This window comes from Ranitomeya variabilis, chromosome 3 (genome assembly GCF_051348905.1).
Source record: "Ranitomeya variabilis isolate aRanVar5 chromosome 3, aRanVar5.hap1, whole genome shotgun sequence".
In the NCBI taxonomy this organism is placed as follows: Eukaryota; Metazoa; Chordata; class Amphibia; order Anura; family Dendrobatidae; genus Ranitomeya; species Ranitomeya variabilis.
Genome location: NC_135234.1, coordinates 718654838 through 718669682, shown reverse-complemented (window position 1 = coordinate 718669682; position 14845 = coordinate 718654838). Strand labels below are relative to the sequence as shown.

Here is a 14845-nt window from a genome sequence, read left to right as displayed (position 1 = left end):
CATAGGCAGATTCTGTAGTATAAGGCAGCACCCCTTAAAAAAATAAATAAATACTCACCTCTCTTCTTTCTGGTTCTTGCACTGCTCTGAGCTCCCGTTCGTCTCGGCACCGGGCAGTGACTCATCGTGTCCGCTGTCAGCGTCGCCGACGTCAGACGCTGAGAGGGGGATGATGGGGGACAGAGCGCTCCTTCCCTCATCATTGCGGTCAGCTGTATCGGCTAAATGCCAGTACAGCTGACCTTGCGATGACAGTACAGCTGACCTTGCGATGACAGTCGGGCCCACTGATGGCATCGGACCCCCTGCCTGCTCGGGGGCCCCATAGCGGCCGGCGGCAGAGCAGGGAGATTGCTTCTCCCTGCTCTGCCGCCCAAGGTAACTGTATCGCCCCCTCTGAGCACTGGGCCCGGGGCGCCCACACCCTCTGCCCCCGGTAGCTGCGCTACTGCACATCCATCTTCAAGCACATCCTCTGACAGGTAGTATCATCCTGTCTCCAGAGTACCATACTTAAATTATCTCTAATCCCCCAAGACCAGTATACAGTGGGTACGGAAAAGTATTCAGACCCCTTCAAAGGAACTTGCCAAGGAGCTCATAGTCAGAATTGTGACAAGGCACAGATCTGACCAAGGTTACAAAAGAATTTCTACAGTACTCAAGGTTCTTAAGAGCACAGTAGCCTCCATATTCCTTAAATGGAAGAAGTTTGGGACTACCAGAAGTTTTCCTAGACCTGGCCGTCCAGCCAAAATCGGCAAGATAACTGTGGCTGAGCTCCAGAGATGCAGTAGGGAGATGGGAGAAAGTTCCACAAAGTCAACTATCACTGCAGCCCTACATCAGTCAGGCTTTTATGGCAGAGTGGCCCAACGGAAGCCTCTCCTCAGTGCATGACATATGAAAGCCCGCATAGTTTGCTAAAAAACACCTAAAGGACTCCCAGACTACGAGAAATAAGATTCTCTGGTCTTATGAGACGAAGATAGACTTTTTTGGTGATAATTCCAAGCTGTATGTGTGGAGAAAACCAGGCACTGCTCATCGCTTGCCCAATACAATCCCAACAGTGAAACGTGGTGGCAGCTTCATGCTATGGGGGTGTTTTTCAGCTGCAGGGACAGGAAGACTGGTTGTCATTGAAGGAAACATGAATGCAGCCAAGTACAGAGATATCCTAGATGAAAACCTCTTCCAGGAGAGCTCTGGACCTCCGACTTGGCCGAAAGTTCACTTTCCAACAAGACAATGACCCTAAGCACACAGCTAAAATAACAAAGGAGCGGCTTCAGAACAACTCTGTGACCATTCTTGACTGGCCCAGCCAGAGCCCTGACCTAAACGCAGTTGAGCATCTCTGCAAAGACCTGAAAATGGCTGTCCTCCAACGTTCACCATCCAATCCAACCTGACGGAACTGGAGAGGATCTGCAAGGAAGAATGGCAGAGGATCCCCAAATCCAGGTGTGAAAAACTTGTTGCATCATTCCCAAGAAGACTCATGACTGCACTAGCTCAAAAGGTGCTTCTTCTCAATACTGAGCAAAGGGTCTGAATACTTATGATCATGTGATATTTCAGTTTTGTTTTTTTTAATAAATTTGCAAAAATTTTAACCATTTCTGGGTTTTTTTCAGTCAAAATGGGATGGAGAGTGAACATTAATGAGAAAATAAAATGAACTTTTTTGAATTTACCAAATGGCTGCAATGAAACAGAGAGTGAAAAATTGAAAGGGGTCTGAATACTTTCTGTAACCACTTCTGTTCAGGGCTACTCAAAAAGTTCACCATTTTGAGATGTGCTCTTCATACCTGTTTACTAAATCTGGAACTAATGTACCAAGCTGGCAGACAGCCACGAGCCACAATTCATGGTCCCGCGAGCCACATGTGGCTCCCGAGCTACAGGTTGGGGACCCCTGATCTAGAACAACCCCTTCTTGATCTAGAAGTTGACAACCCCTTTAAGCATGTGGATTGCTGCTTGATGGGGTGAGATCTGGTGGTTGACTCCGCCATTGCAGATCTACTTCTTTACCTTAAAAAATCTCCTGGGTTGTTTTCACAGTATTTTAGATTTTGCTCGTATTCTTATGGACGCAATGATACCAAATAAGTTGTGTGTTTGTTTTTTTTTTTAAGGGAAAGTTTTTGATTTTTTTTACTCAATTTTTAGTTCACTTAGGGCACTTGAATCATCCAGTTGCTTATACCATATACTGCGACACCACAATATTGCAATATAAAGTAATAATTGGCCTGTTATGAAGAGTGATTTAATGCAGGCAGGGGTGGGCCACAGCTGCAGTGGCATCCCATCGGCACCCCACAATTGCATGTTCCTTGGTTTGCACCATCAACTGCTGCTGTCAGAGATTGACAGCAGCGGACCGAGCTAGTATCCTGTCCAAACTCTTAATGTAATGAGTTTTTTTTGGGGGGAGGACATACCAAACCTGTGAAACTTGTCATATTTCTTTGTTTTTGAAGATTTTCGGGTGGCTGCTGCAGTAAAAGTAACCCGGCGATAGTCTATGAAACAAAGATTGATGACCTACATAAAATCCTAATAAAACTGGGTTCAGCTGATGAAGAAAATACTGAAATAAGGTTTATGCCACCCTTTGCCGTTCAATGCTCATTGAATGTAGTTCCACATAGCCCGGTGAGTGAAATATTTGTTTTTCTACTTTATATTTTGTGTTACTCAAGATTTTGTAGTAGTTTGTTTATAGTAGATTCTTACATTCACCAATTGTTCCATTTTTCTTTTATTATTGTGTTTTTTGTTTTTTTTTGTTTTGTCTTTAAATGTGAAATCTTCCCTACTTTGTTTCAACATTTCCTTTTTCTAGGGCAACATTCTTTGGCAAGTCTATTCTTGGCATTCTTTCCCCCAACCTGCAGCCAATGAAGACCTTGGTTTTTCCTCTCCTCACCTACCACATCTTACCTAGTGACTTAGAGGTTCCTCCTCCATACCACCATACCTCTCTCCTCTGCTCTGATCGGCAGCCCTTGATTGTTCCAGAGTCACCCTTGGCCTTCAGTGTTCAAACTGCAGCCCTCTGCTTTTTTGCAGTTTCACAATATGCTACCGAGTAAGATTTTTAATCTTGTGACAAGAGATTGTGGCCTATTCTAAACCCATGTCTTCATTCCAAGTTCGTATCATCTGTTGCCTGGTCAAGTATCCTTGAGCCCTCGGATTTGCGATGTAGTCTGTCTTCTAGAATTGCTACTATAGGCCTAAGTGTTTGTTTGGAGGCCCCTGTTTTTTCTACACAGGCTTAGGAAATTGTCCAAAGTTGGTCTTTTGCCTCACAAGATGAAGATGTTATCTTTCAATCCTCACCTTCCTGGCAATCCCAGACAGACTATTCTTCTACATAACTTGTGTGTCACAAATTCTCCCCTGCTTGATGAGACGATCTTGCTTTAGCCTGTGACTTGGATGCCATGCCATCTACTAAAAGACTAATGGCTTTTCATGAAGGCAGACACTGGGGTCAGAGTTATAGTCTCAGCTGAGAACCAAATAAATGTTTTTGCCATAACTGGTTTTTAAAATTTGCCACAACTGATTGTTTCAGTACTCACTGGTTTCCCTTTCGCTTTATGTGAAGACCATGCCTTTCCCTTTACACTAGATCATGGTGTTTTCTTCCCCAGTTTCCCCACATTAGAAGTTGATATGGTTTTATTCTACACGTTTATTGTTCCCAAAAAGTAGCGCTTGATCTGTCAGCATGTCCAATTCAGGCAGTGTCTTCTGAAGTCTCTCCTTTCTGTAATTGCTTCCAATGATCCCAACAAGTTCCTATTCTGTAGACAGTGGATGTGTATTTGCAAGTCTGCATCTTCCACTGTCAGCAAGGACACTTGACTCTAGCAGGGAGAATTACATGCTCTCATAGTCCCAGAGACCCCCTTCACGTTGCCCTACATCTTCCGTCTGCTCCTACTTCTCCCACGTGATCGGGAAGGTTATCTGTTTAGTAGTTTAGTATTCCGATCACCTTGATCTCTCCGTATTGGTCCAAAGTTTCTAGTTTACATACTTAAAAAGAATCTGTCACCATGTTTTTGCTGCCCCATCTGAGAGCAGTATAGTGAAGAGGCAGAATCCCCGATTCTAGCGGTGTGTGATCACTGTTTTATCTGCCGCAGATCTAGCAGTTCTCTGAATTCTGAGCTCTATGTAACCCTGCCCCTCACCGCTGATTGGCAGCATTCTGCCCACGTGCAGTGTTCGCAGAAAGCTGCTAATCTTTGGTGTGGGTGGGATTATACAGAGGTCATAAATATGGAGGACTACATGGCTGCAGGTTTATTAGTCCTTTAGTGATAATCTACTGCTGATGAAACAGTTTAACAAAACTACACTAAGCAGCCCAGTAAGTGATGCATCGCATGAACCTGGGTCCTTGTGGCTACCTTACTCTATCAGATTAGATGGCAAAAAAGTGGTGACAGATTCCCTTTAATCATAGATGCCGATTTGGCATCTTCCAAATTGTCTAGAACTGTTCTTTTAAAGGGAACCTGTCAGCAGGATTGTGCACAGTAACCTACAGACAGTGTCAGGTCGGTGCCGTTATACTGATTAAAATGATACCTGGTGATGAAATCAGTCTTATGGTTGTTTCTTAATATTTATTTTTAGTTTTGTGTTGATGAGATTCTCGTCCCCTAAGGCGAGGCTGGTGTATGTGGTTCTCTGATTACATATTCATAATTCAGACAGCTTGCAGGTCACTGACCCCTTACTGACCGGACCCCTAGTTTACATAATGAATACATGTACATACTTTAAAAAAAAACCTTCTGCAGGCAGGTGCTGGCCATGGCATCTTCTCTGCAGCATAATCACATGTTTCATGTCCCAATAATACATGTTGTTCTTCATGTTATTCAGTTAGGAAAAAAAAATCAATTTGAAAATGGCGCCCACTGTGCCTGCGCAGTAGCAGCTATCGGTGTTTATAGCTGTGATCTGATAATTGCTACTTCGCATGTGCCGGCGGCGCCATCTTGCTGGAGAAGGAAAAAAAACCTCCTAGGTGGCGCCATCTGTGTAGTAGCAGCTCTCGGCTATCTCCAAGCTGCTACTGTGGGTGGCGCCATCTTGGAGGAGGAATTTTTATTTTTGGTCTCCAGCAAGATGGCTGATAGCTGCTACTGCGCAGGCTCTGCAGGCGCCATTTTCAAATTGTTTTGTTTTTTTTTCTTCTATATGGAGAACATATATAATTGACACGTGAAATATGCGATTGTCGCAGAGCAGGCCACGGCTGGCACCTGCCTGCAGAAGGTTTATTTTTTTAAGTGTCTGCTGACAGGATCCTGTTAGTAACATTTTTACACAACATTAAATTGAATTAATTGATTTATTGGTTGATAAATACATGAGACTTTTGAGCCAAGTGATTCAGACTGTGATCGGAGCCTAAATGGTCTTCCTTGTGTGTCTATAACGAATGCTTGCTTTTGGTGTGGAGGGGTGTCGTTTTCACTCTTATCCTCCTTTCATTCCATTGTTTCGGTTTGCATTTCTATCCTATTTTTAGAGCCCCAGCTGCCAAATCTTGTAGAGCGGCCTTCCTTCAGGTGGCAGCGCATATTGGTCTCCCATACAGGTTTGTGTTGCCCCCACCAACACACAAGTATTTAGAATCTCTTAATTTTCTTCCTTGAGTCAAGAAGGGACACATTTCGTTTCATCCCTTGGAAGATGACATTTCTGCAGTGACCTTCATCAGGCAGGTATCTGGATTGAAAAAAAAAAAAACATAGACAAACAATTATAATTGAATACCCTGCAGTAAATAAACAGCACAGTGCATAAAACTAATATACAGCACTTAGTTAACATGTTTTTTGATCGAAAAAAATGAAAAGACGATCCTACCACTTCTCAGCCCTTATCCACATACGCGTTGCAGCGCCCCCACTGCCGCAGGGCCGAGGGGTACCCGGTACCGGGCCTCCGAGTCTCTGCTCTGGGGTTGTCATGGTGGCTAGACCCGGTCCGTGACCCTGCTGAGGGGCGCGCAATGAAAGGTGTAACAGTTCGATGTGGATGGTGATGATATTATGGTGCGGTGTAGTGCCGGTCGCAGTAAATCACAAGGACACAGGTGCAGTCTCTTTACCTCTTTACTGAAGATCTCAAGTCCTCAATCCGGAATACGGTTAACCAGGCTGCGCAAGTCCGGCTGGTCCGATGGCACCTCCAGAATTCCCTTTGCAGGTGGAAATCAGTATCTACCTGCTAGCGCTTGTGTGTTGTGGTCCTCCCCTGCTGTGCTTATGGGAAGTCCCCACAACTGTTGTGTCTGTTTCTCGTGTTCCCTCACAACTCGTTCCGATGATGTTCTTCTCCTCCGTCCCTCCCTGATGTTCTGGTTAGGACGGCACCCGTATGACGAGTAGGCTCGGAGCTCTTCCGGGACTCTAGAGTCGCCCCTCTCCTAGTGTGCCCCCCATGTCTTCATAGGTGATGTATGTGAGACAGCCCGCCTGTGACTGACTGTCCTGCCATTGGTTTGAAGTATGGCTTGGAACTCTATACTTCCTCGGCGTTCCGGCCACCGGTAAATTACGCCTCAGTAGGATGTTGCCTCGGTCTTACAGCACGACTCCTACTGGAATTTCTCCTCTTGCTTTGATCTCGTTTCTCACTCAGCACAATAAATCTCGCTTCTTATCCTTTCTTAGGGCACCGCCGCTATACTGAGCAGGCACGGTCCCGTAACGTTCTTTCCAATTGCCAGGCCTCTGTCAGGATCCCACCCCTGACAGGGACCCTACCGAATCTTACCCCACAACACCCTCTGCCACAAGGTGTTGCCTGGTTCCAACCCAGTCAGCTTTCTTCCTAACTTCCTGCCTGACCCCCAGTTTTACCAGACTGTGAGGAGTGGCCTAATGAATAGTACCCTTAGCTCCCCCTGGAGGCCAGACTGTGAAATGTATTGGTGTATGTGATACCTGGTCAGATGAATCCCTTCAGTGCCATCAGACGTACCATAGCCCCCCATAGTGGCGGAGCAACAGTACTGCAACGACCAGGACTCTGGGGCGCTGCAGCGTCACTTGACAAACAGTAAGGTTTTAATATTAGATTTAGGACTGTCTCAATTGCGGTCACAGTGAAGCAGTGGGAAAACATGTTAACGAAGTACCCTATATTATATTCATGCACTATGCTGTATATTTACTGCAGGGTATTCAGTCATGTTTCTGTCTTAGTATTCTTTTCTGTGTGAATGTGCGCTTACACAATGCATGCACACACCAGTTTATATCCAAGTATCTGAATTGGTGGGTTTCTCCTATTGCGCCCGCCCCTATCAAATCCTTTCTAAACATGAAGAGGTTCTACTCCCAGTGACTTCCTTAATGACATTTTCACTTTTTAATGAGTGCATTGTCTTATGATTCTTTTTTTCTTCAGCTCGTGCCAGGGATGGGTTCTTACCACCATCTGGTCTTGCCTTGAGCAATTTGCGTGTTGCCTAACCTTTTACTTTCCACTTCGGGCAATAAGACTTCATCATGCCAGTCTGATGACGCAAGGGGTCGCTGGCTTCCAAGGCAACTCTATCCCATTGGATTTGCTATGCCATAAGCCAGGCACAATCCTTTTTGGATACAAGAGGTGGCTGTATGCTATTGCTGGTAGTGATGTCTACGCCTTTTACCTAGTATGCAGCTTCTCTCTTCGTATCCTATGGACTACTTTAGAACATTTTATGTATCTAATGGAAAAGAGTATTTTTATTTATTTATTTTTTTAATCTTCATTATGTTTTGAGATTTGAGTTGTCCTTTTTTTGCCAGCGTTCCTTATTATTTGATCATGTGTTTACTCTCCTACTGCTGGCATACAGGCAGATTCGCAATGTGCCTGTACCAAAACACAGAACAGGTGGGAATCTTTCCCGTCTTTATTTGTTCATCTCCTTATTCCACTCCCACATTTGGCTTGCAAATACTGATGCTAATTTCTGCCATATAAATAAGGTCTTACAGTAAATCCTCATATTATAAATGACAATTTTGTGTTTTATAGACTGGATTATGGACAAAGGAAATCAATGAATACATCTTAAAAGTGGTTGGCAATAAATGTGTATCAATGAAAACCTTAAGGGAAGAGCACAATAAGCTGATTGTTGACTTGAAAAAACCTTTTGACAGAAAGATCAAGAGCGACATGCCTGTGTCTCTCCGAGATGCCCTTGTTTTTTTGGAGATGGCAAAGTGAGTACTTACACAAGCTCCATATTGACACATTAAACATTCAGTTTGGGAATTATTCCTCAACATATGTGAGCAGTTTTGATTGTAGTATGGAGGACCAACAAGGAGTATTTTGCATTGTAATGGCTGACATTGTGATGCCCCTTCCTTACTTTTCAGTTGACTTTTTCTACTACTTTCCTGCTCTTTTGTTGAAGTCCAGAGGAAATTTGGTAATTGGGATAATATTCTCCTTCTAGTTAGTGAAATCAGCAGGTAGCCAACAATTTACATACATAAAGATGGAAAGTGTTGTAGCGTATTAAGCTTTCTAAACTGAAGCTGACACATACTGACATTCGGAAGGAGAGAGCACATATTGGCTGTCATGTCAGTTTGAGTCTGTGTTTTATATCAGCAATAACTATTTCCTGTGTTGCATCAGAGGGCGTGTAGCGGGCGTTGAAACATGGAGAATGGGTCTGAGGGAGAGTCCAGATATCAGTACTTAGTAATGGTAGCCCTAACCTGGCTATACACATTAGATGGCTTTTGGCCGAACGCTGCTTCGTCCAACAGCCATCTCGGCTTACTCTACCATACAGAGGAGTTCTTGCCCGACCGGATGACACATTGGCTGGCGGTTTATCTCTGGGAGAACTATTAGATTGGCATATCCAATTTTGGACTGCTAATCGACATCTATCTCAACCGGTGCCCTCATACACTTTAGGTCGTCGTCCAAACCCTTTGATATTCAGTGGAATGTAAAAGTTTGGCCACACCTGGTCAAAATTACTGTTATTGTGAACAGTTAAGAAAGTTGAAGATGAAATGATTACAATCACAAAAAGGAAACTGGACTATACAAAAATGTGGGCACCCTTGGAGATTTGTGTGCTCATATAAATTTGACCAAGGTTTAAGACCATCATTAGCTTGTTATGGCTTGTTCGTTATCATCGTTAGAAAGGCCAGGTGATGCAAATTTCTCAGCTTTATTAAAATGCAGCCTCCTCTAACGTTGTGCTAAAAAACGGCATCTATGGGTTCTTCTCTGCAGCTGCCTAGCAAAATGGTGGAGGCTCACAAAGCGGGAAAAGGCTATAAGAAGATAGCAAAGCGTTTTCAAGTTGCTCTTTCCTCAGTTTGAAATGTAATAAATAAATGGCAGTTAGCAGGAACAGTGAAGGTAAAGATAAGGTCTGGAAGACCAAGCAAAATTTCAATGAGCTGCTTGTAGGATTGCTAGAAAGGCAAATCAAAACCCCGCTTGACTGCAGAAGACCTTCAGAAAGATTTATCAGACTCTGGAGTTGTAGTACATTGTTCTATTCATTCTGGAATGCTGTAGATAAGCCCCCGATGTATCCTGAAAGATGAGAAAAAGAGGTTAGATTATACTCACCAGGGGCGGTCCCGATGCAGTGGGCATCCACTCTCCATCCCGGGGCCTCCCATCTTACGATGACGTCCTCTTCTTGTCTTCACGCTGCGGCTCCGGCGCAGGCGTACTTTGTCTGCCTTGTTGAAAGCAGAGCAAAGTACTGCAGTGCACAGGCATCGGGAAAGGTCAGAGAGGCCCGGCGCCTGCGCACTGCAGTTCTTTGCTCTGCCCTCAACAGGGCAGACAAAGTATGCCGGCGCCGCAGCGTGAAGACCAGAAGAGGGCATCATCGTAAGAAGATGGGAGGCCCCGGACCGGACCACGACACCCATCGGACCGAACCGCAGCAGGGACTGCCCCTGGGTGAGTATAATCTAACCTCTTTTTCTCATCTTTCAGGATACATCGGGGGCTTATCTACAGCATTACAGAATGCTGTAGATAAGCCCCTGATGCCTGTGGGCTTAGCTCACCTTCCATTTTGGGGGTGACAGGTTCCCTTTAAGGGCTGAGCTCTGCAATGTGTTTTTGTTCGCCCTTAATGATCTGTTCAGACTTGTTTTTTTTTTTTTTATCGTTTAAAAATTTCTAGGTTTCCTTCAAATATTTCTACTACACTAAACAATATTGCCATCAATTGTTACAAAGATCCAATCCTACCCGAGAACTCGAGCGAAGTTACTGTTCTTGTTTGCCATGCGAATTATCCATCAGACTTTTATATCCAATTGGTAAGTAGAAATACATTTAAGCCATGTTTTTAATATTTAAATCCATTAATTTTACTTATGCAAGCAATTGTGAAATGCTCTTCATCCAAAAAAAAAAAAAAAGTAGGCTTCTCATGGCAACGTATTTCACCTGTTCCACTCTCATGTTGTAGTTTTGTCATCATTTCAATACTTATTTTACATTTTCAACAACTAGACAGGTGATGCAGAGTATAGAAATACAACGGATAGGATTCAAGAAGTGTACAACAGCAGAGACGCTGATCACTGGCAGGTCCATTGCCCAGTGGTGGGTCAAGCTTGCGTTGCTAAATATGACACTGAAGATGATGTGTGGTACAGAGCAGAAATTATGGGTAAGATTAACTTCAAAACTTTAATTTGATGTACTGGCACTCAGTTAAGCAATACAAATCCACTAAAACATGAGGTGTCAAACATTTTTTTTTTTTCCCCCCTAATTCCTCAAATTATGCATGTGATGTAGTGCAAATGTATTAAATTACTTATTGAAATATTTATTTCTCTATAGCTTCATTGAGGGTCACCAAAAACCATGGGTGTATGTTGATGCCACTAGGCAAAAAAAAAGTTAACTCCTTCTCTGCAGGCTACACCCACCAACTGGCAAAGAGTTAATCAGTTTTTGCTTAGCCTCCAAAGGAGGCGACATTGGTCTGCATTCAGACCCGTCTCTACCATCTTGTTGTGTTTTACTAACATTTCCCTTTTTTTTCCCCCCTCACCCATGACAACACCACAGAGAATAATAATAATAATAATTTTTATTTATATAGCGCCAACATAGAGATGGGATCTGCCCTTCAAGGACAGAACACCTACAGGATAAAAGGGCGGTTGTTGGCGGTAGTTTCCTGTCCTTGACTGGGCGAGCCAACGTTTTTGATCGACAGTACCAGAAGAAGATGTGATTTACCCAAGGGTACTTGACTGACGTTTGGGCACGAGTAGAGGAGCCATTCTCTGTGGTCGGCCAGCTACCTTGCGTCACAGGTCTGCGCATGTTCAGGGCACGCTCCAAGGAGGTGCGCCTTGATGATGAGGACAGCAGTGTCCTTTGACCTAGAGGTGATATTTCACTTCCTGTGTGGGATTGAAAAAGGCATCCAAGGAGGGACGGGCTGTGTCTTGGGAGATCCCGCTTTTCAAAGTGGTTAGACTGCAGCAGAGCAGGATCTTTGCTCCGGCCGTCCCTCCAGCGGTAATGGCTCAGCCACCACAGCAGCCAGCAAGTTCCCTATGAGAAGAATGTTGAGAGAACGTGCAACAACATCGGTGACTGCGTGGCAGTGGTAATTGCTCTTGTGGAGAGCGTGGTGCCATGAGTGACAGTAGAACCAGCTAGCAGAGTGGTAACTCATCTCTATGAAAGTTCACTTTACATTAGCCCTTTTCTTGTCATTTTATTGTCAGGGAAAACCTAAAGTGCATAATGAAGTCTAATCACAGGGAATGTGCTCTCTGTAAAGAAGTGTTGTCTTACTCTTAGCAGAAAAGACTTATCCAACCCTGTATTGAGGTAAGAACAGACACAACCAATATATGGAATTACCCAGAGAAATCACCAAGCAGAGAATAGATATATAATAAATGCCTTTATTATATATGATTGGCAATAATAATTATAACAAATTGTGCGCACAACAGGACAAGACAATATTAGTTAATATAAAGGAAATAATAAAAATGAGATGGTAAGGCTGACCCGGTTGTTTATATACCAAAATTGAAAGTTAGTGTTACCCTATTTTCATCTTCCATTAAAGAAATATAAAAAGTGATAATGTGCCTCATATATATATAAAAAACGACCAAACGGTAGTATGTGCAAATTGCAATAAATAAAAAGTGCCAAATTGCTGTTACCAAGCAATACCCATATATAGAATACACTGTGGGTCATTAAATGCCTCACAAAACGTGCAATATAAATATATGTGCAAAAAAATATATAAAGTGTGATGTAACTTAACCCCTTCATGACCCAGCCTATTTTGGCCTTAATGACCTTGCCGTTTTTTGCAATTCTGACCAGTGTCCCTTTATGAGGTAATAACTCAGGAACGCTTCAACGGATCCTAGCGATTCTGAGATTGTTTTTTCGTGACATATTGGGCTTCATGTAAATTTAGGTCGATAATTTTTTAGTTTATTTGTGAAAAAAATGGAAATTTGGCGAAAATTTTGAAAATTTCGCAATTTTCACATTTTGAATTTTTATTCTGTTAAACCAGAGAGTTATGTGACACAAAATAGTTAATAAATAACATTTTCCACATGTCTACTTTACATCAGCACAATTTTGGAAACACATTTTTTTTTTTGCTAGGAAGTTATAAGGGTTAAAATTTGACCAGTGATTTCTCATTTTTACAACAAAATTTACAAAACCATTTTTTTTAGGGACCACCTCACATTTGAAGTCAGTTTGAGGGTTCTATATGGCTGAAAATACCCAAAAGTGACACCATTCTAAAAACTGCACCCCTCAAGGTGCTCAAAACCACATTCAAGAAGTTTATTAACCCTTCAGGTGTTTCACAGCAGCAGAAGCAACATGGAAGTAAAAAATGAACATTTAACTTTTTAGTCACAAAAATGATCTTTTAGCAACAATTTTGTTATTTTCCCAAGGGTAAAAGGAGAAACTGGACCACGAACGATGTTGTCCAATTTGTCCTGAGTACGCTGATACCTCATATGTGGGGGTAAACCACTGTTTGGGCATACGGCAGGGCTTGGAAGGAAAGGAGCGCCATTTGACTTTTTGAATGAAAAATTGGCTCCAATCTTTAGCGGACACCATGTCGCGTTTGGAGAGCCCCCGTGTGCCTAAACATTGGAGCTCCCCCACAAGTGACCCCATTTTGGAAACTAGACCCCCCCAAGGAACTTATCTAGAAGCATAGTGAGCACTTTAAACCCCCAGGTGCTTCACAAATTGATCCGTAAAAATGAAACAGTACTTTTTTTTCACAAAAAAATTATTTTAGCCTCAATTTTTTCATTTTCACATGGGCAACAGGATAAAATGGATCCTAAAATTTGTTGGACAATTTCTCCTGAGTACACTGATACCTCACATGTGGGGGTAAACCACTGTTTGGGCACATGATAAGGCTCGGAAGGGAAGGAGCGCCATTTGACTTTTTGAATGAAAAATTATCTCCATCGCTAGCGGACACCATGTCACGTTTGGAGAGCCCCTGTGTGCCTAAACATTGGAGTTCCCCCACAAGTGACCCCATTTTGGAAACTAGACCCCCCAAGGAACTTATCCAGAAGCATAGTGAGCACTTTAAACTCTCAGGTGTTTCACAAATTGATCCGTAAAAATGAAAAAGTACTTTTGTTTCACACAAAATTTCTTTTAGCCTCAATTTTTTCATTTTCACATGGGCAACAGGATAAAATGGATCCTAAAATTTGTTGGGCAATTTCTGCTGAGTACGTTGATACCTCATATGTGGGGGTAAACCACTGTTTGGGTGCACGGCAAGGCTCGGAAGGGGAGGCGTGCCATTTGACTTTTTGAATGGAAAATTAGCTCCAATCGTTAGCGGACACCATGTCGCGTTTGGAGAGCCCTTGTGTGCCTAAACATTGGAGCTCCCCTACAAGTGACCCCATTTTGGAAACTAGACCCCCCAAGGAACTTATCTAGATGCATAGTGAGCACTTATAACCCCCAGGTGCTTCACAGAAGTTTATAACGCAGAGCCGTGAAAATAAAAATAATTTTTCTTTCCTCAAAAATGATTTTTAGCCCAGGATTTTTTAATTTTCCAAGGGTAATAGGAGAAATTGGACCCCAAATGTTGTTGTCCAGTTTGTCCTGAGTACGATGATACCCCATATGTGGGGGTAAACCACTGTTTGGGCACACGGCAGGGCTCGGAAGGGAAGGCACGCCATTTGGCTTTTTGAATGGAAAATTAGCTCCAATCATTAGCGGACACCATGTCACGTTTGGAGAGCCCCTGTGTGCCTAAACATTGGAGCTCCCGCACAAGTGACCCCATTTTGGAAACTAGACCTCCCAAGGAACTAATCTAGATGTGTGGTGAGCACTTTGAACCACCAAGTGCTTCGCAGAAGTTTATAACGCAGAGCCGTGAAAATAATAAATGTGTTTCCTTTCCTCAAAAATATTTTTTTAGCCCAGAATTTTTTATTTTTGCAAGGGTAACAGGAGAAATTGGACCCCAAAAGTTGTTGTCCAGTTTCTCCTGAGTACGCTGATACCCCATATGTGGAGGTAAACCACTGTTTGGGCACATGCCGGGGCTCGGAAGGGAAGTAGTGACGTTTTGGAATGCAGACTTTGATGGAATGGTCTGCGGGCGTCACGTTGCATTTGCAGAGCCCCTGATGTGCCTAAACAGTAGAAACACCCCACAAGTGACCCCATTTTGGAAACTAGACCCCCCAAGGAACTTATCTAGATGTGTGAT

General features: G+C 43.2%; 1 protein-coding gene across 2 annotated transcripts in view; it reads left to right on the top strand.

Moving 5' to 3' along the window:
* RNF17 (ring finger protein 17) overlaps nt 1-14845 on the top strand; it is a 362040-nt gene that overhangs the window by 107429 nt on the left and 239766 nt on the right. For both annotated transcript variants that reach the window (XM_077298329.1, XM_077298328.1), the window contains exons 13-16: nt 2496-2670; nt 8083-8273; nt 10232-10370; nt 10567-10726. In XM_077298329.1, the coding sequence (XP_077154444.1) occupies nt 2496-2670; nt 8083-8273; nt 10232-10370; nt 10567-10726 (665 nt within the window). The remainder of the gene's footprint in view (nt 1-2495; nt 2671-8082; nt 8274-10231; nt 10371-10566; nt 10727-14845) is intronic.